Source organism: Lissotriton helveticus, chromosome 1_1, assembly GCF_964261635.1.
Source record: "Lissotriton helveticus chromosome 1_1, aLisHel1.1, whole genome shotgun sequence".
NCBI lineage: Eukaryota > Metazoa > Chordata > Amphibia > Caudata > Salamandridae > Lissotriton > Lissotriton helveticus.
In genome coordinates, this window is record NC_136057.1 from 96247786 (window position 1) to 96275346 (window position 27561).

Sequence of the window (27561 nt, forward strand, 5' to 3'; positions counted from 1 at the left end):
CGTTGACTTTTGGAGTCTCGTAGTATGTGCTGGATGCGGTAGAACTGTCTTAATATTCTACGGAGCTCAGAATATACAGACTCTCCTTCATCTCAGAGCTCCAGCTCTGTGGCTTGACCAGTTTAACTGCAATAAAGAAGATGACCTAGACCAGTTCTACCTCTCCCGACCTTTGAACTGATCATTGAGGAAAGAAGCCCTTGCCTGGAAGGAAGATCTGCACAAGGCACAGCTGACAGAAGCCCTTCCTGGTCGGCCCAGATGGCCTGCTTGTATGGGATCTTACCACAGGGATCATAGTGGATGTGCTGTTTCCTTTCTAGCCTTCTGCAGCTTGTTTGTGAACTCTAAAGTTCTCGTCAAACCAAAGTTCGGAGAGAAAAAGTCTTTTATTTTTCTGATTTTTAAATGGAGCAAATGAATGGAGACTGGAGTCAATCCACTGGCGATATACATCCGTGGCGGCATCTAAATCTGCAGTAATCTCAGGCATAGATTGAGTGAGCTGTGCCTTCAATAGTTCATGGGTCATTTTATCCCAGGAGCGGCATCAGGACCTCAGCAGCTGAGGATGAACACTGAGAACATCCGCTTCCAAATTCAGTTGAAGCATAACTGCACGATGGTCTGGCCAGAGAAGTGGATGTGCAGTAGTGAGTTGAAGAGAGGGATTGTTTGAGAAAATACCATCTAATAAGTGGCCGTCTGAGTGTGTCGGAGCCGTCACTAACGGGGTGAGACCGAGACTTGCCCAGGGTCTGAGAGATCGATCCTATCTTTATCCGCAGAATTTTCAAGATGGAAATTGAAGTCACCGAGTAGAGTGAAATCGAGGGAACTTGATTTAATGCCCTAGAGCTGATTGTTACTATTTAAGAAGGCTGTCCTAGCTTTTGGGGGATGTAAATAAGTACCCCATTTAAGGAGTAACGATTAGAAAGAGCAATTTTATATGCACATGCTTCGTAATCAGAGGCGGCCGGTAATGTCTCTAAGGAGGCATTGAGGTTGTCCCTGTAAATGATTGTTAACCCACCGCCCCTTTCCCCAAATGATCAAGCCTGAAATTGGAAAAACCGTGGGTGTTGCAACAATTAGATCTGGGTCGGATGAAGCATCTGCTCAGGTCTCAGTGATGAAAGCAAACTCCAGTGCACAAGCTTCTAGAAAGTCCGCAAAATAGGATGCACTCTCTGTTAGAGACCATGCATTAATAAACATGCCTCTGTTTTCCATCTGAGGATTGGGCAACCTAAAGACATGCGGTGTAGGAGAGCTAAGTTTGACAATTCTGTAGGTTCTCAGAGTGAGCTTACAATCTAGGCAACTATTCTTGCTGATAGTATTAGACGGAATCAAAGTAGGGTCTAAACAAGGCTTACCTAAAGGTTTAAAAGCGAGCAGCTCATCCCATGAGTAGCGGATATGAACAGCCGGATGGGGGGTGAAACCAACAGAAGAGCCGGCGCTAAGCACAGTCTTAAGCGTGTACGGGTTTGGACAAGCTTGCCTTAGGCACAACTTCGGTAAGCCCTAGATCTGTCTTTGTAGCACAACCTCCGGGGGGTGCCGAAGAGGCATGTACGAAACTAAAGTACTACTCAGCACAATATTAGCAAATTTAAAAGATAATGTGAAGGCAAAATATAAACCTAATTAGGGTCCAGCAACCCATGCGACCTTCACACGCTCCCTGGTGAAGTATCAGCTACTAGTAACAGAGGCAAAGAAAAGAAATGGTGTCAAACGCTAACAACACATAAAACAAAAGTCATAACAATCCACCATTTCCGTGTGGCGGCAGGGGAGCCAGATACATCCCAAAACTACATGCTTGTGTAATACAGGGAAATTAAAAAATTGCACAAGGCACAGCTGACAGAAGTCCTGCCTGGAAGGAAGATCTGTACAAGGCATGACTGACAGAAGTCCTGCCTGGAAGGAAGATCTGTACAAGGCACGACTGACAGAAGGCCTGCCTGGAATGAAGATCTGCACAAGGCGCAGCTGACAGAAGTTTTGCCTGGAAGGCAGATCTGTGCAAGACGTAGCTGACAGAAGTCCAGCTGGGCAGGAAGATCTGCACGAGGCACAGATGACAGAAGCAGAGGCCTGGAATGAAGATCTGCACAAGGCACCGCTGACAGAAGCCTCTGTCTGGAAGGAAGATCTGCACAGAGCACAGTTGACAGAAGCCCCTGCATCAAAGGAAGATCTGCACAAGGCACAGCTGACAGAAGTCCTGCCCGGAAGGAAGATCCACACAAGGTGCAGCTGACAGAAGTCCTGCCTGAAAGGAAGATCTGCACAAGGCACAGCTGACGGAAGTCCTGCCTGGAAGGAAGATCTACACAAGGCACAGCTGACGGAAGTCCTGCCTGGAAGGAAGATCTGCACAAGGTGCAGCTGACAGAAGTCCTGCCTGGAAGGAAGATCTGCACAAGGTGCAGCTGACAGAAGTCCTGCCTGGAAGGAAGATCTGCACAAGGCAAAGCTGAGACATCCTGCCTGGAAGGAAGATCTGCACAAGGCACAACTGAAATAAGCCCCCCTCCCCCGGAAGGAATATCTGCACGAGGTACGACTGACAGAATTCAGAATGCCTGTCCAGAAGAAAGATCTGCACAGGGCAAAGCTGAGAGTAGTCCATCCTGGAAGGACGATCTGCACAAGGCACTGCTGAAAGACGTCCTGTCTAGAAGGAAGATCTGCACAAGGTGCAGCTGACAGAAGCCCCTTCCTGGAATGAAGATCTGCACAAGGCGCAGCTGACAGAGGTCCTGGCTGAAAGGAAGATCCGCACAAGGCGCAGCTGGAAGAAGTCGCTGCCTGGAAAGAAGATCCGCACAATGCACAGCTGACAGAAGTCCTGCCTGGAAGGATAATCTGCACAAGGCACAGCTGAAAGAGTCCTGCCTGGAAGGAAGATCTGCACAAGGCACAGCTGACAGAGGTCCTGGCTGGACGGAAGATCCGCACAAGGCGCAACTGGAAGAAGTCGCTGCCTGGAAGGAAGATCCGCACAAGGCACAGCTGACAAAAGTCCTGCCTGGAATGAAGATCTGCACTAGGCACAGCTGACAGAAGTCCTGCCTGGAAGGAAGATCTGCACAAGGCGCAGCTGACAGACGTCCTGCCTGGAAGGAAGATCTGCACAAGGCACAGCTGACAGACGTCCTGCCTAGAAGGAAGATCTGCACAAGGCACAGCTGACAGAGTCCTGCCTGGAAGGAAGATCTGCACAAGGCACAGCTGACAGAAGTCCTGCCTGGAAGAAGGATCTGCACAAGGCGCAGCTGACAGAAGCTGCAGCCTGAAAAGAAAATATGCACAAGGCGCAGCTGACAGAGGTCCTGGCTGAAAGGAAGATCCGCACAAGGCGCGGCTGGAAGAAGTCGCTGCCTGGAAAGAAGATCCGCACAATGCACAGCTGACAGAAGTCCTGCCTGGAAGGATAATCTGCACAAGGCACAGCTGACAGAGTCCTGCCTGGAAGGAAGATCTGCACAAGGCGCAGCTGACAGAGGTCCTGGCTGGAAGGAAGATCCGCACAAGGCGCAGCTGGAAGAAGTCGTTGCCTGGAAGGAAGATCCGCACAAGGCACAGCTGACAGAAGTCCTGCCTAGAAAGGAAGACCTGCAAAAGGCGCGGATGACTGAAGTTCTGCCTGGCGGTGACCTCACAGCAGTGAGAGACCGACAAACAACAAGATCCTTCAAGCCCAACTAGCCACACTGGACATAATGTACACCAAAGGCCTGATTTAGATTTCAGCGGATGGTTTACTCCATCACAAATGTGACAGGTGTCCTGCCCGCCCAATAAAAATGTATTACATCCTATGGCAATTATAATAAGGCAGACAGGATATCTATCACATTTTGATTAGGCCTTGGTGCAGTTCGCAGAGTTTTAGTCCGCTGAACTCCACGAAGTGCCAGGGAAACCCCGCCGCACTCTGAAAACTTACGCTAGTGGCAGAGTTTCTAAGTTGCACTACTCTCACTGATTTTTTGTGCCAGGAGTTTTTCCCGCACTGTAAAATCAGTGCGAACAGCACTACGGGTCGCACCAGAGGGCACTGCTGCTTTCTGCTGCTCTAATTGACATTCTAATCAAGTGGCAGCTTTATCAACGAAAATAACAGATTTCTACACTCGAGTGGTCGCGACCTGCCGTGACTTTCCGCAGTGAGAAATCTCACCAGGAGGAGGTCTAGTGCGTTATATTATCTCACTAGCACTCGTCACCTTACCATTGGAGAGACGCTTGAGAAGAAAAACTCCGTTCTGCATCACTTTGAGGAGTTTTTGGGGAACGGTGTGGGCAAATCTTTGCGAGGTCTGCCGGCAGAGCAGAATTCTTCAGTCACCCCTAGTTTTGAGGCAATACTCTGTTGGACAAATTCCTAATAGGCCCTATGTCTGCAATAATTGTTGTACAAGAAGTGAGATCCATGGCCTACAATCAATCAATCAGTCAATCAATCAGTCATTTGTAAAGCGCACTGCATACCTGCAAGGGTCTCAAGGCGCTGGGTGGGCTGCTACTGATCGAACATCCAGGTCTTGTTTATCCTCCTGAAGGTGAGCAGGTCTTTGGTCTGTTGTAGGCTCAGTGGGAGGGTGTTCCATGTCTTGACGGTGAGGGGGGAGAAGGATCTCCCGCCGGTGGTTGTTCTTCGGATGCGCGGGACAGTGGCGAGTGAGAGGTCGGCGGAGCATAGCTGGCGGTTGGGGATGTAGAAGGAAAGTCGTCTGTTGAGGTAGGCTTGGCCGGTCTTGTGGAGTGTCTTGTGTGCGTGGATGAGGAGCTTGAAGGATATCCTCTTGTTGATGGGGAGCCAGTGCAGGTTTCTCAGGTGAGGGGTGATGTGGTCATGGCGTCGAGGATCAGTCGTGCTGAGGCGTTTTGGATGTGTTGTAGTCGTTTGATGAGCTTGGTTGGGGCTCCCGCGTAGAGGGCGTTTCCGTAGTCGAGTCTGCTGCTGACGAGGGCCTGCGTGAGAGTCTTTCTTGTATCTGTCGGGATCCATCTGTAGATCTTGCAGAGCATGCGGAGGGTGTTGAAGCAGGAGGAGGAGACGGCGTTGAATTGCTTGGTCATTGAGAGCGTTGAGTCGAGGATGATTCCCAGGTTGCATGTGTAGTCGGTGGGTGTCAGGGCTTCCCCCAGTGCTGTCGGCCACCAGGAGTCGTCCCAGGCTGAAGAGTTGGCGCAGAGGATGAGGACCTCCGTCTTTTCTGAGTTCAGCTTCAGACGGCTGATCTTCATCCAGTTGGCGACGGCCTTCATTCCTTCGTGGAGGTTTGCTTTGGCGAGATGGGGTCCTTGGTGAGGGAGAGGATCAGTTGAGTGTTGTCGGCGTAGGAGAATATGTTGAGGTCATGCTGTTGGGCTACGTGTGCGAGCGGGGCCATGTAAATGTTGAACAGTGTCGGGCTGAGGGAGTATCCCTGTGGTATGCCGCAGATGATCTCGGAGGCTACAGATCCGAATGGGGGAGGCGGACGCTCAGGGTTCTGCCGGAGAGGAAGGAGGTGGTCTGTTCCAGAGCCTTGTCTCGAATCCCTGCAGCGTGGAGGCACGTGCGTAGTGTGTGGTGGCAGACGGTGCCAACAGCAACAGAGAGGTCTAGGAGGATGAGTGCTGCGGTCTCACCGTTGTTCAGCAGGGTCCTGATGTCGTCAGTGGCGGCGATGAGGGCGGTCTCGGTGCTGTGGTTGCTGCGGAACCCTGACTGGGAAGGGTCCAGGATTCTGTTTTCTTCGAGGTATCGGGTTAGCTGTCTGTTGACGATCTTCTCGATGACCTTGGGAACGGGAGCAGAGAGATGAGCCGGAAGATCTTGAGGTCTCTTGGGTCTGCCTTAGGTTTTTTGAGTAGGGCATTGATCTCAGCGTGTTTCCAGCTCTCTGGGAAGGTCAATGTCTCGAGGGAGAGATTGATGACGTTGCGCAGGTGGGGTGCGATGGAGCTGCTTGCTTTGTTGAAGACGTGGTGCGGGAATGGGTCTGACGGAGAGCCGGAGTGGATTGTGCTCATGGTCTTGATGGTGTCATCGATGCTCACGCTGGCAGGCTAGCAGGGGATTGTGGTCGATTGTGTGCGGAGAGTCTGTTGTGTTGCTGTCTGTTTGGGGCTGTCTGGGTGTTGAAGCTGTCGTGAATGTGTGCTATCTTGCGGTGGAAGAAAGTGGCGAGGGAGTCGCACAGGGCTTGCGACAGTGGGATGTCATTGGTGTTGGAGTTTGGTTTGGAGAGTTCCTTCACTATGTTGAAAAGCTCCTTGCTGTTGTGTGCGTTGTTGTTGAAGCGGTCTTTGAAGGAGGTCCTCTTGGCAGCCCTGATGAGGTGGTGGTGGTTGGGGATGGTGTCCTTTTGTGCTGCGTGGCTGTCCGGAGTCTGTTCACTGTGCCATTTGTTCTCTAGTTTCCGGCAAGCTTGCTTGGAGGGTAGGAGTTCTGGGGTGAAGCAGCTGGCCCTCTTGCTGGTGTCTCAGTGGGGGGGTTTCTTCGGCAGGCGAGGGTGTTGGCGCAGTTGTCGATCCAGCATCTGAGGCTGTGGGCAGCGTCGTCGGTGTTGGAGGGTTCGGTTTGGTGGGCTGAGAGCGAGGTTTGCACGTAGTTGTTCTTCGGGGATTTTGCTCCAGCAGCAGCGGGGGATCTGTTGGGTGCGGTGGTATGTGGTGGGTTTCTGGAAGGTGAAGTGGATGCAGCAATGGTCGGTCCAGAGGAGTTCGGTGGTGTGGTTGAAGGAGACGTACGGGCTTGAGGAGAAGACACGGTCGAGCGCGTGGCCGGTGGAGTGGGCGGGCATTGTGACGAGTTGACTCAGTCTGAGGTTGTCGATCAGGGTTACGGAGTTGCTGTAGTTGTTGTTCTCATGGTGAAAGTTCAGGTCTGCGAGGAGGATGTAGTCTCTGGAGGTCAGGGCGTGCGTGCCGATGAAGTCGGCAATGGAGTTGCTAAACTAGGGGTGGGGTCCGGGGGGTCGGTAGATGAGGGTGCCTCTGAGGGTGGAGTTGGGGTCTGTGTGGATCTGGAAATGCATTGGTTCGGTGGTGCTTAGAGTATCATTGGTGCTAGTCGAGACCCTGATGCTGTTCTTGTGGACGATGGCGATTCTTTTTCCGACTCCGTTGGTGCAGTCTCTGCGGGTGATCTTGTAGCCGTCTGGGATGGCTATGGCGATGTCGGGTGCGGAGGAGTCGTTCATCCAAATCTCTGTCAGGAAGGCGATGTCTGGGGATGTTGTGTCGAGCAGGTCCCAGCTCGACGGCCTGTTTGCGGGTGTTCAGTAGTATGCATCGGAGTTGGTTGAGGTCTTTCTTGGCGGGTGGTTCGTCGGCTCTGAGACTGGTGTAGCTGCAGTTCCGGCATGTGAAGGGACCGTGTGTGCATTTCGGGGCGGCCTTGAAGCAGATGTGAGTCTGTCCAGAGTTGAGAGTGTGCAGAATGCTGGCATCATAGTGGTGGCGTTCCTTGTGGCGGGTGCAGGGACCAGGGGTTCTGGTGCTGGGTGCAGTCGAGGCACGGACGGGCGCAGATGGGCTTGCCTTAGGCGTGCCATCGGCGCGCAAGTGGCATATATGGGGAGGTGAGAGGTAGGAGCAGCTGGGAGGTGGGAGGCGGGGGCAGCGAATGGGCTGTCAGGGGGGAGGGGCCGCAGGGGACACAGCGGCGGGAACAGTGCGGGATGACAAGGGAACAGAAAGCAAAAGGGCACAAAAATAGAGGGGCAACGAATGGAACAGAAGGCAAAAATGGGCACAGTGTTACAGGGGCACCGAGGGAACAGAAAGCAAAAACGGGCGCAGGGTTACAGGGGCAGCTAAGGAACAAAAGGCAAAAACGGGCAGAGAGACACAGGAGCAGCGAGGGGGACAGAAGGAAAACTGGGCAGAGAGACATAGGGACAGCGAGGGGAACAGAGGGAAGAAACAAGTACAGAACAAGTACAGGCAGCCAGGGAGGACAGAGAGTAGCACAGAGAACAGCAATCACAGGCACAACAATGACAATAAGGCAATACAGGCAATACCGTAAATACTATATATAGCGGAAGAGGAACAAACCTACGGCCTACCACTGGCCACCAGGGCTGAGGCGCAGGTGGTAGCCTGCGGGTGGAGGAGGGCCTCGTACTTCCTCAGCAGCGGCAGCTGGGGCAGGGACACACAGGTGGTGCTGTGCGGAGGGGAGGACCTATCTGGTAGGGTCAAGGGTCGCTCTCCTCACCACGCAGCGGCTGGCATATGTGGGGAGGTGGGAGGGAGGAGCAGCTGGGATGCGGGGCAGCAAATGGGCAGTCAAGGGGCGGGCCGCAGGGGACGCAGCGGCGGGAGCGATGTGGGACAACAAAGGGAACAGAAGGCAAAAGGGCACAGGAATATAGGGGCAACAAATGGAACAGAAGGCAAAAACAGGTACAGTGTTACAGGGGCAACAAGGGAACAGAAAGCCAAAACGGGCACATGGTTACAGGGGCAGCTAAGGAACAAAAGGCAAAAACGGGCGGATAGACACAGGGGTAGCGAGAGGGACAGAAGGAAAACCGGGCAGAGAGACACAGGGACAGAGAGGGGAACAGAGGGAAGAAACGGGCACAGAACAAGTACAGACAGCGGGGGAGGACAGAGAGCAGCACAGAGAACAACACAGAGAACAGCAGTCACAGGCCTTGTGACTATCAGGCCGTTATCTGACTTCTGATGAGCCCCACAGAGTGAGTATGCAGCCAGAGTGCAGTAGAATGGCCGAAGGACAGGAAATTAGGTAAACTTGAATATGAGAAATATGGAAAGGTAGAAATGTGCATCACCTGTGGATAACTGACACCTCCTCCCGCTCTGCCAAATACCCATCCAGTCACAAAGTGGCATCCTGGGCCCCAAATGGCCAACATCATGCCAGATGCCATGTAATGGTGGAAAAGGGGGAATAAAGATTAATATGCACACATCTGCTGCGGGGATAAGTCAGGTAAATGATTGGTTGTGATGGGTTCTCTATAATTACTAAAGGACGGATATCGTTGAATATTATATTATATGGATCAACATTTGTTTGCCTTATCTGCGCTCATAATGTAAAGGATGGGGCTTACAGTGAACCCCTCGCTCTGTTTTACACAAAAGCTCCAGAAGGAGCTGCATCTTACAGAACTTTATCTACTTTAGGAAGAACTAAAGACTTGCTTATTAAAGTTGTCTTTCAGGGTCAGAACCGGGTGCTGTAAGCTTCACCAGTTTCAGGGAGATGGACAGATGTTATGGCGATAGGAAACCCCCCTCAACTCACAATAATGTTCCAATCTTCCAGGTTAGAAGAAACCAAAAATGCTTGAACCAAGGGAGTTGTTGAAAGTGTCAAAGGTGACTTATGAACAGCGAGGTAAAGACAGGAGTTGGCATTTGAGTTGATCTTAAGTGAATAGGAAAGGAACGAGAAGAAGTGTGTCAATGGAGTTACTTTTGTTGTATACTTCGTGAAGAGTTACTGGAAATTTTGCAGCCCAGCCTCATCCATCTCTTTTTCTAAAATCTATTGTTGTTTAAATTAAATCTTGACCATGTGCGTCTATCTAAAGCTATACCACTAAGTACTTGGGTGCTCCATGTGCGCCCTTACTTTGCTCAGTTACTCTGTGAACACTGGTAAATCACCTCCTTTTCAGACAGTAATAAGATGTCACCTGATCAACAGAACTTTTAGTTAAATATCTTTGTATGACGAAATATTCCTTGCTAAGTTTCAAAGGCGGTAAAGAAGAAGGGTGAGATTTACTAACATTTTGTGCTGTGTTTTCCTCACAAAAGTGGCACAAAACGGCTCAAAATCCTTTTTTCCTAATTTACTTTCAGACAAATAACGTAAAATTAATGTGAAGCAGCGCATAGCACTGCGTCGCATTACTTTGCGCCAGGGGGGCCTGGCAAGGGGGGTGCACGGGCGTTCCCTTGCAACCACCCATGGTTTCTCACACTAAACCCAATTTACCAAATACAGTAGATTGGGTTTAGCATGAGTAAACTGCACCCTTTTAACCTTGGTGCAAGGAAGGAGAAATGCTTTGATTTGTCCTTCCTTTTTTAACTTTGCATGCGTGCTGCACTGTGCAACACGTATACAAAATGGCAAAAGCTTTCCCTCGTGTCTAGGCATAGTATTTTGTACAAGAAGGGTGTCCTTCCTGTACAAAACCTATCCTGGACTCTGACACACACACACCCTAGCATTCTGGTGCTAAGGTGTATGCATGGCGCAGGGCTGCTGTAATCAGTGGTATCGCTAGGGAAAGGGAAGGAGAGAGCCATATCTTTGAAAATATGGTGCTCTCGTGCTACCTCCCTATCGCACAATGCAGCGCAACCTCGCGCGGTGGGGCTGCGCTGCATAGCATGGAGATTTGGTAAATCTTCCCCGAAATGTCTTTTACAACCAGTTAAACATTGTGAATTCTCATTCCATTATGTTTCAATTTAGTAATGTTAAATATCTTTACATCCAGCAGAAAACAAGCCTTGAATGCATGAAATGACCATCAATAAAGAAGCTAATGCTGTAAATCTTCAATAATAGCAGAAATAATGAGCTACAGTATTCAGGAAAACCTCAGCGCAGTCGGCGACAGAGGAATCTGCACACAAACTGACAGATCCCAGATAAAGCATCAAGGGCAGTTCAGTGATTGTAAGAGGCTGAGCTGTGCACTTCCACGGCACAAGACGAAGAAATGACCTTAGGAAAATTAAGGCAACAACAATAACAAACCGCCTCCTTTATAAACAAGTGTCAAATACCAACTTTAATCATGGGATCGGTATGATGTGATTACCGCAGTGCTCTGTTTTCTAAAATGAAGACGAGTCATCATTCCGTGCTCTAGGTGAATTGCAAACTCTTTCTGGACAAACCACAGTAACCAGAGAAGAGCACAACAGAGCGGAGCCGGACAACTGACGGGTAAAGGAAAGAGGAGTTCTTCTATCTATAATACAACAGACTGTCCCAATTTGCACCGGCCAGAAGGAAGATAAATCTTTACCCGCAAGCGTGCATAGCCATAATCCAATCTAAAGGCACAGTCACCTACAAAGACACCTTCTACGTATTAGGAGTGTAGCAAATATTTGGTGGCTATTGCATTTTATTATTAAAACATCAAACGTGTAAAATACAGCACACATTTAAAGTGTGTGAAAAAAACACAAGTGCTTTATCAGTCATGTTGGCCCATAAGGAAATACAGTCATGGGATGTAGACAAATATATACCCGACCCACAGACACTAACCAAGAAAGAAGAATCATACACATGCAGCGAGAGCTTTAGTTTGTCATCACCACTCAAGCTTCATCAGCACACGAACACAGGACAAAAACCATTCAAGTGCAGTGAATGTGTCAAGAGTTTTAGTAGGTTATCAAAACTACAAAGACACCAGCGAACACACACAGGGGAAAAGCCATTCAAGTGCAGTGAATGCGTGAAGTGCTTTAGTCAGTTATCACTGCTTCAAAGTCATCAGCGAACACACACAGGAGAAAAGCCATTCAAGTGCAGTGAATGTGTGAAGTGCTTTAGTCACCTATCAAACCTCCAAATTCATCAGCGAACACACACAGGGGAAAAACCATTCAAGTGCAATGAATGTTTTAAGAGCTTTAGTCAGTTATCAAGCCTTCAAAGTCATCAGCGAACACACACCAGAGAAAAGCCATTCAAGTGCAGTGAATGTGTAAAGAGCTTTAGTCGGTTATCACACCTTCAGAGTCATCAGCAAACACACACGGGCGAAAAACCATTCAAGTGCACTGAATGTGCAAAGTGCTTTAGGCACTCATCAAGCCTTTTAAGTCATCAGCGAACACACACAGTGGAAAAACCTTTCAAGTGCACTGAATGTGCAAAGTGCTTTAGGCACTCATCTAGCCTTCAAAGTCATCAGCAAACTCACACAGGAGAAAAGCGATTCAAGTGCAGTGAATGTCTAAAGAACTTTAGTAAGTTATCAGAACTACAAAGACACCAGCGAACACACACAGGGGAAAAGCCATTCAAGTGCAGTGAATGTTTGAAGAGCTTTAGTCGGTTATCAAGCCTTCAAAGTCATCAGCAAACTCACACAGGAGAAAAGCGATTCCAGTGCAGTGAATGTTTGAAGAGCTTTAGTCGGTTATCAAGCCTTCAATTTCATCAGCAAACACACACAGGAGAAAAGCGATTCAAGTGCAGTGACTGTGTAAAGAGCTTTAGTCACTTATCATACCTCCAAACTCATCAGCGAACACACACAGGAGAAAAGCCATTCAAGTGCAGTGAATGTTTGAAGAGCTTTAGTCAGTTATCAAGCCTTCGAAGACATCAGCGAACACACACAGGGGAAAAACCTTTCAAGTGCACTGAATGTGCAAAGTGCTTTAGGCACTCATCAAGCCTTTTAAGTCATCAGCGAACACACACAGGGGAAAAACCTTTCAAGTGCACTGAATGTGCAAAGTGCTTTAGGCACTCATCAAGCCTTCAAAGTCATCAGCAAACTCACACAGGAGAAAAGCGATTCAAGTGCAGTGAATGTTTGAAGAGCTTTAGTCAGTTATCAAGCCTTCGAAGACATCAGCGAACACACACAGGAGAAAAGCCATTCAAGTGCAGTGAATGTTTTAAGAGCTTTAGTCAGTTATCAAGCCTTCAAAGTCATCAGCGAACACACACCAGAGAAAAGCCATTCAAGTGCAGTGAATGTGTAAAGAGCTTTAGTCGGTTATCACACCTTCAGAGTCATCAGCAAACACACACGGGCGAAAAACCATTCAAGTGCACTGAATGTGCAAAGTGCTTTAGGCACTCATCAAGCCTTTTAAGTCATCAGCGAACACACACAGGGGAAAAACCTTTCAAGTGCACTGAATGTGCAAAGTGCTTTAGGCACTCATCAAGCCTTCAAAGTCATCAGCGAACTCACACAGGAGAAAAGCGATTCAAGTGCAGTGAATGTCTAAAGAACTTTAGTAAGTTATCAGAACTACAAAGACACCAGCGAACACACACAGGGGAAAAGCCATTCAAGTGCAGTGAATGTTTGAAGAGCTTTAGTCGGTTATCAAGCCTTCAAAGTCATCAGCAAACTCACACAGGAGAAAAGCGATTCAAGTGCAGTGAATGTGTAAAGAGCTTTAGTCAGTCATCGCACCTTCAATTTCATCAGCAAACACACACAGGAGAAAAGCGATTCAAGTGCAGTGAATGTGTAAAGAGCTTTAGTCACTTATCATACCTCCAAACTCATCAGCGAACACACACAGGAGAAAAGCCATTCAAGTGCAGTGAATGTTTGAAGAGCTTTAGTCAGTTATCAAGCCTTCGAAGACATCAGCGAACACACACAGGAGAAAAGCCATTCAAGTGCAGTGAATGTTTGAAGAGCTTTAGTCGGTTATCAAGCCTTCAAAGTCATCAGCAAACTCACACAGGAGAAAAGCGATTCAAGTGCAGTGAATGTGTAAAGAGCTTTAGTCAGTCATCGCACCTTCAATTTCATCAGCAAACACACACACGGGGGAAAAATAATTTAAATGCAGTGAATGTGTGAAGAGCTATAGTCGATAATCAGACCTACAAAGTCATCAGCAAACACACACGGGGAAAAATCCCTATCATTGTAGTGAATGTGACAGGAGGTTTTGTGACTCTTCAGCATTAAGGAATCATCAGCAGACTCACACAGGAGAAAAACTATTCAAGTGCAATGAATGTGAGAAGAGCATTTTTAATCGATTATCAGACCTACAAAGACATCAGCGAACACACACGGGAAAAGCCATACCATTGCAATGAATGTGTGAAGAGCTTTAGTCAATTATAAAGCCGTCAAATACACCAGCGAAGACACACAGGGGAAAAGCCATTCAAGTGCAGTGATTGTGCAAGGTGCTTTAGTCAGTTATCAGACCTAAAAAGTCATCAGCGAACACACACAGCAAAAAAGCAATTCAAGTGCAGTGAATGTGCAAAGGGCTTCAGAACGTCATCACTTCTACAAAATCATCAGTGAACACACACAGTAGAAAAGCCATTTAAATGCAGTGAATGTGTGAAGAGCTTCAGTCAATTATCAGACCTACAAAGACATCAGCGAACACACACAGGGGAAAAACCATACCAGTGCAGTGAATGTGGGAAGAGCTGTAGTCGATTATAAAACCTACAAAGTCATCAGCGAACACACACAGGGGAAAAACCATACCAGTGCAGTGAATGTGCAAGTGCTTTTGTCGCTTATCAAACCTCCAAACACATCAGCAAATACACACAGGGGAAAAACCATTCAAGTGCAGTGAATGTGCAAGGTGCTTTAGTCAGTTGTCACTACTTAAAACACATAATCGAACACACACAGGGGAAAAACATTCAAGTGCACTGAATTGGCAAAGTGCTTTAGTCATTTATCAAGCCTACAAAGTCATCATCGAACACACACGGGGGAAAAACATTCAAATGCAGTGAATGTGTGATGACCTTTAGTCAGTTATCAGACCTACAAAGTCATCAGCGAACACACACGAGGAAAAACCCTATAATTGTAGCTAATGTGACAGTAGTTTTCTCAGTTCTTCAGCATTAAGGTATCATCAGCGAACTCACACAGGAGAAAAACCATTCAAGTGCAGTGAATGAGCAAAGTGCTTTAGTCGGTTATCACAACTTCGGAGTCATCAGAGTACACACACAGGGGAAAAACCCTATCATTGTAGTGAGAGTGACAGTTGTTTTCGCTTCTCTTCAGCATTAAGGTATCATCAGCTAACTCACACAGGAGAAAAACCATTCAAGTGCAATGAATGTGGGAAGAGCTTTAGTCGATTATCAGAGCTACAAAGGCATCATCGAACACACAGGGAGAAAACATAGAAGGGCGCTGAAAGTGTGAAGGGCTTTTGATAGAAGACCCGACTAGCAGTAAAGAAGAAAAACAGATAACAGTATTTGCAGAGTTATAAAAGTGTTTGTTTCCAGAGATTGTTCACTTCCGTACACAAAGCAAAGCAACATGATGCACCAGGATACACAGTGGAAGGCGAGCACAATGTGGATTAAAAGAAAAGAAACATTCTTAATTTTTATTTGATGAAGAAGAGATACAAAGAAAAAAATTCAATCACATCTTATCACACTTCCTGTAAAAGCAACACTGAACAATACAGGGACTAACCACTGTATGTTCAGCTATCTTGTAGGATTAGTGATAAAATCTATAAACCCAACACACCCAAAGTAGGCATGTTGTGAGGGCTCAGGAGATGGAAGCTTCATTGATAAAATGTATGTATTACTATTAACAAATGCCACTGCAGTATATGTAATGAACTCAAGCGAAGCACAGGTGTTCAAGAAATAACCTATTTTTAGATATAACAGAGCATATACCTTGTTTTAAGTAACGTTTGCTGCATCTTTTACACACTGTTTTCGGTTGATGGATCAGCTTGTGTCTCAGGCCTTATAACTAAGTGTGTCCCATGGCTCCTCTCCGACTTGGCTCTCCCTATTCATTTTCTGCTGTGCCAAACTCTACTTTTTACCAGAATTGAGCCACTGTTAGCAGCAGACTCTGTTTGAAGAATGTGGTGAAATAGCGAAATTCCACATCAAAAGCATATATGTGCTAGGACAATCTGTTGCACTCCGAGCAACTCGTCTTCCACACTGATTGTCCTTTGTCCTGAAATGTTCCTCAGGATTTGTCATATTAATGCCAGAAGTGGCAGTGAGATTCATGAAGCTAAAGCTAACAGGAGTGTGTGGGAGATAGAAAGGGGGAGAGATACAGAGAGCGAGAGAGACAAAGAAACGGGGTGAAAAAGAAAAAGAAATGGAAGGAGGGGGAACGGCAGGTGATTTGTATGCACCTAAAAATAGAAGAAGCAGCCGAAAACTTGTCAATGTGTGACATCACCATAGAAACGGGCTGACTACCTGTGAATTTATATAATTATTTTTAATATCTATTGACCCATGTCATGGAATAAACAGGGCACAAATAAGGAAAATAGTGAAGGAGCTCATTATCATATGCAAATCACAATGATGTCACAAGTAGTGATGTCACAAGAAGTGATGTCAGGCCCTTATAATAATTTTCACATGAAAGATCGACGGCCTGTTTTAAAAACAAAAAGCAAGAAACATAAAATATTGTAAAAAGAAGTTTTTGGTGTCAGTTTTTATATATCATGTGTTTTTCCCACTATCAGTTTGTAACTAAACTCGGAAATGACTGAAAGTGTAAATATTTTTAAACAGATATGTGGAACTTGTAAATTACATTTTTAAACAGTTTTCAGCGAATAAATCAACAGTGCTTTTAATTTGTGTTTGTTTCCTGACGTTCTTTATCCAGCCACTAAGCCCCAAAGTGTTTCACATTTACAATGTATTAAGCAATAGAGGGGCTGATTTCTCTGTTCCTCTCTTGCGCCACTCACACAAATAAATAAAGGGATCACTGCTAGTTGGACAGACAGTTACAAACACTCTGAGGCCTGTGTCTGCAGATGAAAGAAACAAAGTAACAATTCCAAGTCGCAGGCTAAAGAGCTAGGTGGAACTGTGCCCCTTTTCTAGATAATAGTGGGGGCACCCCTTCAAACTGTGGCTACCCCCGACTTGTGCCATGCTGAAAAAGCAATAGTGAATTTGAGTGATTTACGATGAATTGAAATGAGAGAAAGAGAAGAAGAGAGCGAGGGGCAGGACATATTAAAGAAAAAGAAAAAAGAGACACAAGATTTTACCCTTTTCTGTGTACAAGCATTTTACGTAAACAAGTTATGCTGTGCGTTGTGAACAGGCTGTCACCCCCTTTGTATGTAAATGAGCTTCTGTAACCAGACACCCCAGGCTCCCATCTCTTCTAGCGTGGATGATAATGTGAGCACTGTAAGGTGATCACAAACAAGGGCTCTACTGAGAAATAATTGGCTTCCAGGTCTCACAGCTGTGGTTATGTAGTTCATTATTAGTTAATTTACTTTAATTTGCAGAAATTCTCCAGGTTACTTTTTTCAGTATATTGCTTTATATCGCTCTTTGCTCTTCATCTCAATCAGTTAAACGTGAGGTTTGATGTAGGATTTGTTGTTAGTGTTCCTAGACCATGTCTCAATCCCTTTGTCCTTGATTTGTCGGCATGTGTTTTGTCCATACACTGGTCTAGGTTGGACCTTCTCAAGGTAGAAGGCGCTGTAATAGGAATAATAAATCAGACATATATGAAATTGTATGTAAACAAATATGTGCCTTTTAGTTATCAGACACCACCAGACTCATATCTACACATGGAATTGAGCACCAGACTAAAGTGACTCCTCCCTATATAAATATGTTCCATCAGTAATCAGGCTGATGGTTCAGCTGATGCTCACAGCAAATAAAGTTTCTGGGATTGCGCGCATTGGACAAAATTTTAATTGTTGAAGTTTCACACAATGTCGCTGATGCGCTCAGTTTATAAGGTTTGTGGATATTGCGCACTGTAACCAGATCACTGAAGTTCACCCTTAAATAGAAACTAGGTCAAAACATAGTACATACATAATGCAAAATGTCACTGCCCCTCCCTTCTTTTTGACATCTCCAGGAGTTCCTCCTCTCTCGTGATAGAAGGTTTTCACACATTATGCTCGTGTCTTTGGCACTTCCTTAAGTGCAGAGAGGAATGCCTCATGGTTAATGCATTGTTTGGGCTCTGGGAGACAAGAATTCTTTGAACACCTTCCTGAACTCTCAGATAGTGCCTCTGCCACTCTTAATGAATATGATAGTGCCTCTGCCACTCTTAATGAATATGAGATCTGCATCAAAAAGTTGGACTTGCACTACCTCCCCAAAGTGAGTACTGTCCTTGTACGATATCACTTCGGGAGAAGGATGCAAAGGCAGGATGAGTCAGTCAAACAGTACATAACTAACTTGCACAATTTGGCTTCCATGTGCAATTTTGGTGCAGCTTAAGAGGAGTGCATAAGAGATCAGTTCATGTTGGGATGCGCCCTTGACAAAACGAGAGACGCCCTGTGGCAAAAAGACATGGAATTGCTTCAAGAAGTGCTGACCTCCTCATGCATGGTAGTAAGTTGGTTGCACCCCTTTCAGTAAGGGATAAGCTAGTAAAGAGTGCTCACGCCTTGCACATGGGCATTGCCAAGACAAAGAAAATAATGAGGGAAGCTTGGTGGTCTACCATGGATGTACATGTAGAGAGGTTGGTGCGTGAATGTGCTGAATGTGCGTGTTGTGACACGATATTGAAGTGCAGCACGCAACCCATGGTTATTAGGGAACAAGCTACTGGTCCGTGGATGGACATTTCTGTAGATATTTTGGGACCTGTGTAGGAAGGTGGAATCTGACTACATAGTTGCCCCCACTTTTTTCCGGGTGTCTTGATGGTTTTTGAGTTACTTTGGCTGGGATCCTGCTATTCTGGTCCCCAGCCTATCTGCTTTCTCTCTAAATTGATTCCATGTACTATAGGTAAATTCCAGTTTGGTTACTGGGGTACCCTTGTGAGTCCCTAGTGTATGGTATACTAGGTACTAAAGGCATAGGTACCCCAGCGGCCTACCAGGGGCTGCAGCATGTATTATGCCACCCCTGGGAAGCCTTCCAAAATGACACGACAGGACTGCTACTGCAGCCTGGGTAAGGTGGCGCAGGCTCCCCTTACTAAGATATAGGTTACCTATATCTACCTTAAATCACTACACATAGAGACCTATCAGTCACCCCTATGGCAGGCCTTATCAATCCTCAAGGAAGAGTGCTTGGTTTCATGTGAGAGGGAGCCCATGCATGAGCAGGGCCCCTCTGGAGACTTTGGAACCTATTCTCTGGGGCTGTCCTGTAACGCAGCCTAACCATCTACTCTTAAGTGCATTATATCCTCGCTAAAAATGCTAACTTTGGGCTGGTTGCATGGAAACATGTCGTGTTTGGTGGAATCCTACCCCCCCCTGCCAGGTCTGGCAGCAGCAGTAGAAATCCACCCTTCTAGAGAGAGAGACATGTACACACCTGTATACCCGGTACCAGTTTAAAAGAGATCTGGCATCACAAAATGGATGCTGCAGCCACAGACACAAGTCTGTCTTCCTGCTGCTGACCGAAACTCCGTCAGGGGATGCCTGGACAATAGGTTTCCTGTCACAGGGAGCTGTAACCACCTCCCAGACAGGCTTTAGTGTATTGGGGTTGGGTGGGTGCACTCTGAAAGTGCTTTGAAGTCTGCATTGGGGACACATTTGGTGTCCCTGTGCATAGTCCAATTCCAACCGGTTGTAGGGGCTACGAGCCCCCGCCCTGGCACGAAACTGGACAAAGGAAATGAGTGTAGCCACCCCTCTTTCCGAACCCTCCCATAGGTGGGTCCCCAGAGTATGTCCAACCCCTTTCTTAGGTATAGTTAAGGAACCCCTGGCAACAGGACTTTTGATATCCCTGGACGAAACTCTGCAACTGAATCCTCGAACTTCGACGCTCTACTCAAGACTAGATGACTGAAGAGTCTTCCTTGGGGTCAAGGAGTGACTCCCCTGCTTGGCAAGCACCAACAAAGCATTTGCCGGTCTGCATCTCCGAAGCTCTTGACGGAATCCGAAGTATCGCAACCCAGGAAGAAGATTTCCAAACTTCTCAGAGGCCAATTCAAGTCCCCAGCAAAGCTGAGACCCGCACCCTCACGAGTGACCTGGAACCGGAACTCCTGGACACCATGCACATTTGCAAGTGTATTGACTTCTCGACATCTCTTTAAGTTGTGTTTTGGGTTACTTGTAGCCCAAGTCCTGAGCATCATTTGCACCAAAGATTGTGGGACTACACTCCACGAGTGATCCGTGAGCCTGCTTCTTGCATTAACGCTTGAGGCTCCTTTGCAAACCCTGGTCCTTCAACTGGTGGGTCCCTGTGAAGGCAACTCTCATTTTCCTTGGGCATCCCTGGTTGCTCCGGATGTGCCCTGACACACCACAGAGTGTTGAGTCCCTCGGACCTTGCTGGTCCGCACAAAAGCATCTTTCTCCTTCCTGCATGGGTTGCTGTTGCCAAGGCTTGTTGAGTACAATCCGGGCACCGATACCGCAGCATTCGACATCCTTTGTGTGACAGCTTGAATCCAGCTCCTGGTTTTCATTGACGCCTCCTGGTCCTCATGGCTGAAGAGTCAAGCTTCACCTCTTTCACCTGAAACACCCGACATTGGTGGGCATTCATCTATCGTGCCCCCTGGTCACTGGCTAGTGACCCAGACTCTGCCCCCTCTGCTTTCAGGTTCTTCTCATCTTCGATCCTGGCTTGGATCACTGCAGACACTTTCAACTTCGACGGCAGCAGCACTTTGCAGCCGATCGCCATTGAAATCAACGGGACTAGTGCAAGGTGCCCACTAGAATAGTGGACAGAATATGCCAGACAAAATTCTCACAACCTGTGAAGTTGAAGACTCTGGATCGCTATTTGATCATGTGTATTGATATGTTTTCCCATTGACCTGATATCAAGGTGGTTAATTCCGGTGAGTCTGGTGAAATGATTGAGTTTCTAGAAGAGTTATTTGAACTTGAGGGTTTCCAGTTAACACTCTTGTCAGACAATAGTGTTCAGTTCACAACCTTAGTCATGGAAGAGTTTCTGAGTTCCAGGGGGATTAACCATAAGAAGGCGTCCCTGTACCATCCACAAAGCAATGGTGTGGTCGAAAGGTTTGTCAAGGTTCTTAAAGAGTCTCTGCAACAAGCTGTTCCCTGTGGTGAAAGTTGAGAATTGGCCATGAGGAAGAAGGTTCGCGAGTATAGGGTCACTTATCGTTCGTCAACTGGTGAAACTCTCTTTTGTTTATTTAAAGGAAGGGTCCCCAACATGGAGGTCACTCCATGTGGGTAACGACCAAAAGAACGTTAGTAGATGAAAAGGTGGGGGTATGGAGGGCTGAAAAGAGAGAAAGAGGTGATGAAAAAAGAAAGATCTTGTATGATAAAAGGAGGGCTGTGAATGGAACTGTGGTCGACTTGGGAGACTGGGTCAAGATCAAGTTCAAATTCAGTCTTGCGTTTAAGGTTATCAAGGTTTTCAAAAATGTAATAAAGACGAGTGACCATAGAAATTGGAATCTAAGTCGAGTGGCGAAGTGCCAGGCTAGTGCTAGTTTTGATACTAACACTGCAACTGGTGGGCCTGATTCGGGCCCTGAGGTGGAAGAGCCTCTTGCACGAGAAAGGGGCTCTGGGCCACTTCGCTTGAAATGTATTCGCTGACGTTTGCACGATTGTGTCTCTTAAAGTGTGCTCTTTCCCATTTGCCATGCACCCCAGTTTTCTCCTTGCCTATAAAATCGCTTTGTTGAGTTTTTGAAAGATCGTAACTGCATTCTCTATTATGTTCTTTGTATCCTTTTCATTCATAGTTGTTTCCTTTTAAGAAGGTGTGACGTCCTCTGTCATGATATTCTGGAATGTGGGGATTGTTGCTAGGCGGTGGACTGAAATTGGTCTTAGCTTGATGATGGATGGGGTCTCTGTAGCTGTGATGCTTGAATAAACATTTCTTGACCCCCCCTATGATCCACTGCGCTTTCAGGAGGGACACACTTCCACAGACGTCCATGTTCAATCTAGCAGCGCACAACCCACTGCGCATTCCTGCAGGTGTTGTACTTGATGGCAAAGGTTTATTGTCAGCAGTTTATGCCATAACAGTAAAATCATTGATATTTACAGCACAAAATAAAACAATCACAATTCTTGTTAATTTAAAACAAATAAGCACAGTTCATATAAATACTACACGTTGCTCATAATCCATGATCTGACGTCAAATGCAAGTGCAAACAGATGACGTACATCACTATTAAAACCCATCATTTAGATAGAGAGGTCATTAGATCTTACAAAGCGTACCAGCTAACAAGCGCGTACCAAGGTGCGGATACCGGCGTCTCCGTCTGCTTGTTGCCTACTCAGAGAAGGTAAACCTGCTATGAAGCCTGAAGGCTGTCTTATAAAAAACAGAAATAAAAGAAGAGCACAAGCCTTCTGCGCAGAAGTTATGACTTATGTTAAAAAACGAGGATTGACCAAAGAATTACAGTTTTGCTGAAAGCCCGATGGAAATTAACCCTCAGATATGGGCCAATAGACGGCCAACAGCTAAGCGATCATTTTATAGAGTGCAGGTGCAAGTAGAAATGTGCAACAATAGCTCTTGCTGCTCTGCCCAGTCAATAAGGGGCTCCAGGTCGTCCATTGTGCCCTAGTGCCTTTAATGCCGGAGTCGAGTCACGCTCCACTTTATAAGGGCAGATATATCAAAGGACGAGCACAATCTCCAGAGACAAACAGAAAATGGCAAAACCAACATTACAATTGGTTTATGGTTCTGCCTGGCAAATCTCCACACGATCAGTTCTATAACATAAGAAAAGTGCTGCACTGCAGCATCTCAGATTACGTTTTAGAAAAAGTGGACGTAGGTAGTACCTTCGGATTTTAAGCGACATATCACACAGCAGCATAACACACATAAATGATTCGGGCCCCCTTATGTACGGGGACACGTGTCCGGTCGGCCTCCAGGGGCGTCACCCATGATTTAGTAAAGGCCACATCTGAAGAGTTCCTAATCTGAACATGAGATATAAAGCCATTTTCTCACCAGGAAACAGCAAGTCCAAGTACGGCCCCCAGCGCAGTTCACATTTTTCTTTCAGGTAATTAGTCGGAAGGATGCCTTTCCTGGCTTCTCGCTTGCTCCACATGAATGCCCAATATTTATTTTTAACCAGTTCTAGGGTTGCCTTATTCATTAGTTCCAGATTATTCTATTGCTCTACTCAACTTGTGTATGTTAGAATGTTCTCAGCGTGCTTGAACCAGGGTAAACTATTGTAATTCTGCATCATCGCAGATCCTGCGGGACCATTCTATATGAGGAAAGAGCTAGAGTTCGACCACACTCGCACCTAGTGTCTTACGGGATGAGATCCTCCTGTGAACCCCAGCTCAGCTGTTAATACTGTCATTGGGGTGCCAGGACCCAGGTTTAGTAGATGTCACAAGAAGATGTTTCACAGTCTATGAAGGGCCTGAACTTTTGTAAAATCCCACAGTTCAGCACCATAAGCGCAGGCCACCCGTGCATTTGTCTTGAATGCGTCAGTGCTGGTTTTATTGGTCTCTCGCTGCTTGAGTTAGCAAAATTTAGAATTGTGGCGTCAAGTTTGTTTCTGACTTGCCACATGAGCTTTCTAATGTAAATGGTCATCCATTCGTATGCAGAGGTAGTCATGTTTTAAGTCGCTTAGTTGGTTTACCATAAATCCTGAATGTCAACAATAACTTTGATTTAGGATTAAATATCATATATTTTTCTCTTTATTGATTATTAACTTCTGTACTTTAGAGAATAGCTCGAATCCTTCCAAAAGTTGATGCATTGATTTTTCAGTACGCGCTAATGTCACTGCATCATCTGCAACCGGCGGGATCGGAATATTCTCCTTCTCCAATATCGGAACATCAAGACGAAGATTCCCGAGAGAATCAGTTCCATTGATGTGAATGTTGAATAATGCTGGGGCAAGTATGCAACCCTGCCCAACGCCAATGTTTATTTCAAGCTTCTCTGTGCATTCTCCTTTTACACTAAATCTTACTCTGGAATGATTGCCGCGGGGCAGATCCTTTCGGAGACTCAAATAGTTGCTTGGGAACCTCCTTCCTCCAGAAGACTCTGACGGACGGAGCGGTGACAGAATAGAATGCTGTTTTTAGGTCTCTGAAGACCAAGTAGAGCGGGGAGTTTCCAGGGACACGAACTTCATACAGATCATGTACAACCTCAGAGCCTGGTCGATTCTACTTTGGCCTTTTCAGGATCCAGCCTGAAGGTTAGAGAGAATATTGTTTTCCTCTGTCCAGGTCTCGATTTTCCAATGTTGTCTAATTGGGAAATTAGCCGATAGTTGGAGGGGTCGTCTCTCCCCCCTTTCTTGTGACTCACCACAGTTATGGAAGACTTCCATGATTCTGGACCCAGACCAAGAGTCATTACGGTGTTAAATAACACTGTTAAAGACCCTGAAGCACTGAACGTCTGAACTGGCCATCCCTCCTCTCCTCTGAATCCATGCAATAACGCTTAGTGGAGGTGTTTAGGAGCGAAGCCCATGTCACCGCACAGTAAATCTCAACCACAGGAACACCCCTGACAAGTGCTGATGCAAAGGACTCTGGGGGCATATTAGCAAGGGCGATATCGCCGCTTTAGCTGGACATTTTCCCCCTAAAGCGGTGATATTTTTATAGCCCTATTAGCAAACTGTCGCTAACAGCAGTTAGCGACAGCTTATAGGCGATAGTTACAGGTTTGGGGCCGGCTTGCATGTCAGCGATATTTATCGCTAATGACATGCAAAGTGGGTGTACCCAAACTGTTCCCACTGAAAACAGTCGCTAACACAGCTATCGCCTATTATCAAGGCAGGCGAAGCGATAAAAAAAATTGCACTAAGCGCCATTATCGCTAGAATCCAACGCCTGCTAAAAAGTTGACTTACCTGTATAGTCAATGGGGGGGGGTGGATTATCACATTAAGCACCCATTGGTGTTAATGCAAGAATATCGCTGGGTTTTCAGTGATATTCTTGCATTGAGCTGCTATCGCCGGATATTTTATCGCATTGGAGATAAACGTTGCTAACAGCACGTTATCTCTTGCCTCTGTCGACCTTTGAGCGGTTGTTATTTACGACCACCGTAAGGGCTGACTCGGTGCTATGGAACCTTCGAAAACCATGTTGAGAAGGATCCAGTAGGCCCAAGGTATCTAGGAAAGCAGTCAGATGTTGGTTAAGATGTGTCTCAAGCATCTTTGCCGGGGCCGGCAACAGCGATATTGGGCGGAAGTTCTTTAGTATCTCTTGATCTAGGGTAGACTTTTTCAGCTGCGGCTTAACCACAGCCATTTTCCAAAGACGAGGGTAAGATGCCTTCAGTGATTGCACGGTTCATTACCTCTAAGAGGTGGGGGAGCAGGACCTCCCTACAGTCCTTGGAGATCTTAAGGGAACAGGGGTCCAAAGGGGATCCAGATTTAATTTTGTCCAACAGCAAGTCCAGCTGCTGAGAGGTAAAAAGGGGAAAATTTAGCAGGCTACTATGGGGTTCCTTTGCCCGGCATTCTGTAGGGAGCGGGGCCAGAGGGGAAGGAGAACCCAGGTAGCCCTTCAGAAGTTTAAGAGTAGTGTGAATGTCACCTAGGGTCAATATAAAAATAGACTTCCTTTTGGGGCTCTTACTGATGTGATCTCGCCTCCTTTGGGGGTAGAAGGTGGGAAGGGTGACAGATCGCCTCAGAAGGAAAGAGGTCACCACCTTGGGAACGAGAGGCGATGTAGTTCTGAGGAATAATTCCTCCAGGAAGAAGCATGTGAAGGGCGGCCGCAAGCTCAGTGCCTGTTACTCACTGATGTGCCGCAATGAAGTGATGCTATAAAGAGAACAAAGGTATACCCAAACTGCTAGAGCAGGAACCTGGGGGAACAGTAGATAACAAGTAGCAATCCTTCGCTGTAGACTAAAGATGTGAACAACTGCTCATGTGAATAAAGAAGTGAGGGGTCCATCGAGACAAAGTGAAGACGTATGACTCGACTCCTCGAGTTACTTCCAGGCACTATAGACACTCCATTTCGTTCTATGGTTTGTAAACTGTCTTAGTTCATAATAGGTCTACAGCGATGCATTTTTGTTTGTTGTATATCATCAAAATAATAGCAATAAAAAACGGTTTACAGGATCAGTGACCAAAGCTGGTATTTGTGGAAGGGCTCAGAAATGTGAAAACAATTCCATTGACGCATGAGAAAGGGAATAGGTGCAAAGATATGTGCCAGTCCCATCAAAAATTTGACTATGATTGGAAATTGCATTGGGGTGGCTGAGTGAACTAAAGAATGGTGATGGATTAAACCCAGATCAGTTGACTGGGGGTGAGTGTTTGATTTGTTCAAATGCTCCGTCCATCATCCCTTTTTGTATCGCTTTGTTCGCCCTAAGTGTGGCAGGGTATGCTCAGACGTGAGTCCCTTGTTCAGTTAGCCACTGGATTCAAGATAGCCTGGCTGATGAGGATTATGAATCCGAAACCGGTCCCAGGATGCTTGTTTCCGGTCCAGGGAAGACATGGCTTGGCAGTTCGGGCTGGACTGTTCCCACGAGGCACAGGGTCAGACTGATTTGCATATAGCCATGTCTGAACTGGGGTGGCTGAGTGAACTAAAGAATGGTGATGGATTAAACCCAGATCAGTTGACTGGGGGTGAGTGTTTGATTTGTTCAAATGCTCCGTCCATCATCCCCCCTTTTGTATCGCTTTGTTCGCCCTAAGTGTGGCAGGGTATGCTCAGACGTGAGTCCCTTGTTCACTTAGCCACTGGATTCAAGATAGCCTGGCTGATGAGGATTATGAATCCGAAACCGGTCCCAGGATGCTTGTTTCCGGTCCAGGGAAGACATGGCTTGGCAGTTCGGGCTGGACTGTTCCCACGAGGCACAGGGTCAGACTGATTTGCATATAGCCATGTCTGAACTGGGGTGGCTGAGTGAACTAAAGAATGGTAATGGATTAAACCCATATCAGTTGACTGGGGGTGAGTGTTTGATTTGTTCAAATGCTCCGCCCATCATCCCCTTTTGTATCGCTTTGTTCGCCCTAAGTGTGGCAGGGTATGCTCAGACGTGAGTCCCTTGTTCACTTAGCCACTGGATTCAAGATAGCCTGGCTGATGAGGATTATGAATCCGAAACCGGTCCCAGGATGCTTGTTTCCGGTCCAGGGAAGACATGGCTTGGCAGTTCGGGCTGGACTGTTCCCACGAGGCACAGGGTCAGACTGATTTGCATATAGCCATGTCTGGACTGGGGTGGCTGAGGGAACTAAAGAATGGTGATGGATTAAACCCAGATCAGTTGACTGGGGGTGAGTGTTTGATTTGTTCAAATGCTCCGTCCATCATCCCCTTTTGTATCGCTTTGTTCGCCCTAAGTGTGGCAGGGTATGCTCAGATGTGAGTCCCTTGTTCACTTAGCCACTCGATTCAAGATAGCCTGGCTGATGAGGATTATGAATCCGAAACCGGTCCCAGGATGCTTGTTTCCGGTCCAGGGAAGACATGGCATGGCAGTTCGGGCTGGACTGTTCCCACGAGGCACAGGGTCAGACTGATTTGCATATAGCCATGTCTGAACTGGGGTGGCTGAGTGAACTAAAGAATGGTGATGGATTAAACCCAGATCAGTTGACTGGGGGTGAGTGTTTGATTTGTTCAAATCCTCCGTCCATCATCCCCTTTTGTATCGCTTTGGAAATTGCATTAGGCATGCTGAACAGGGCTGCAATGAATCCTTCGGCCACTGCACAACTCTTCAGGACCAGCGACAGAGCACAATGGAAACCTTCTGAAAGGAGAGCCTTCGAAGGGTCCATGTTATGATTAACAGGT

At 46.8% G+C, this 27561-nt stretch overlaps 1 protein-coding gene across 1 annotated transcript in view; it reads left to right on the top strand.

The window, feature by feature from the left end:
* The first annotated feature begins 10615 nt into the window (after positions 1 to 10615).
* LOC144758988 (uncharacterized) overlaps positions 10616 to 27561 on the top strand; it is a 100654-nt gene continuing 83708 nt past the window's right edge. The window contains exons 1-3 of the mRNA XM_078646461.1: positions 10616 to 11909; positions 12000 to 13049; positions 20564 to 20763. Of these exons, the coding sequence (XP_078502587.1) occupies positions 11229 to 11909; positions 12000 to 13049; positions 20564 to 20763 (1931 nt within the window). The 5' untranslated portion in view covers positions 10616 to 11228. The remainder of the gene's footprint in view (positions 11910 to 11999; positions 13050 to 20563; positions 20764 to 27561) is intronic.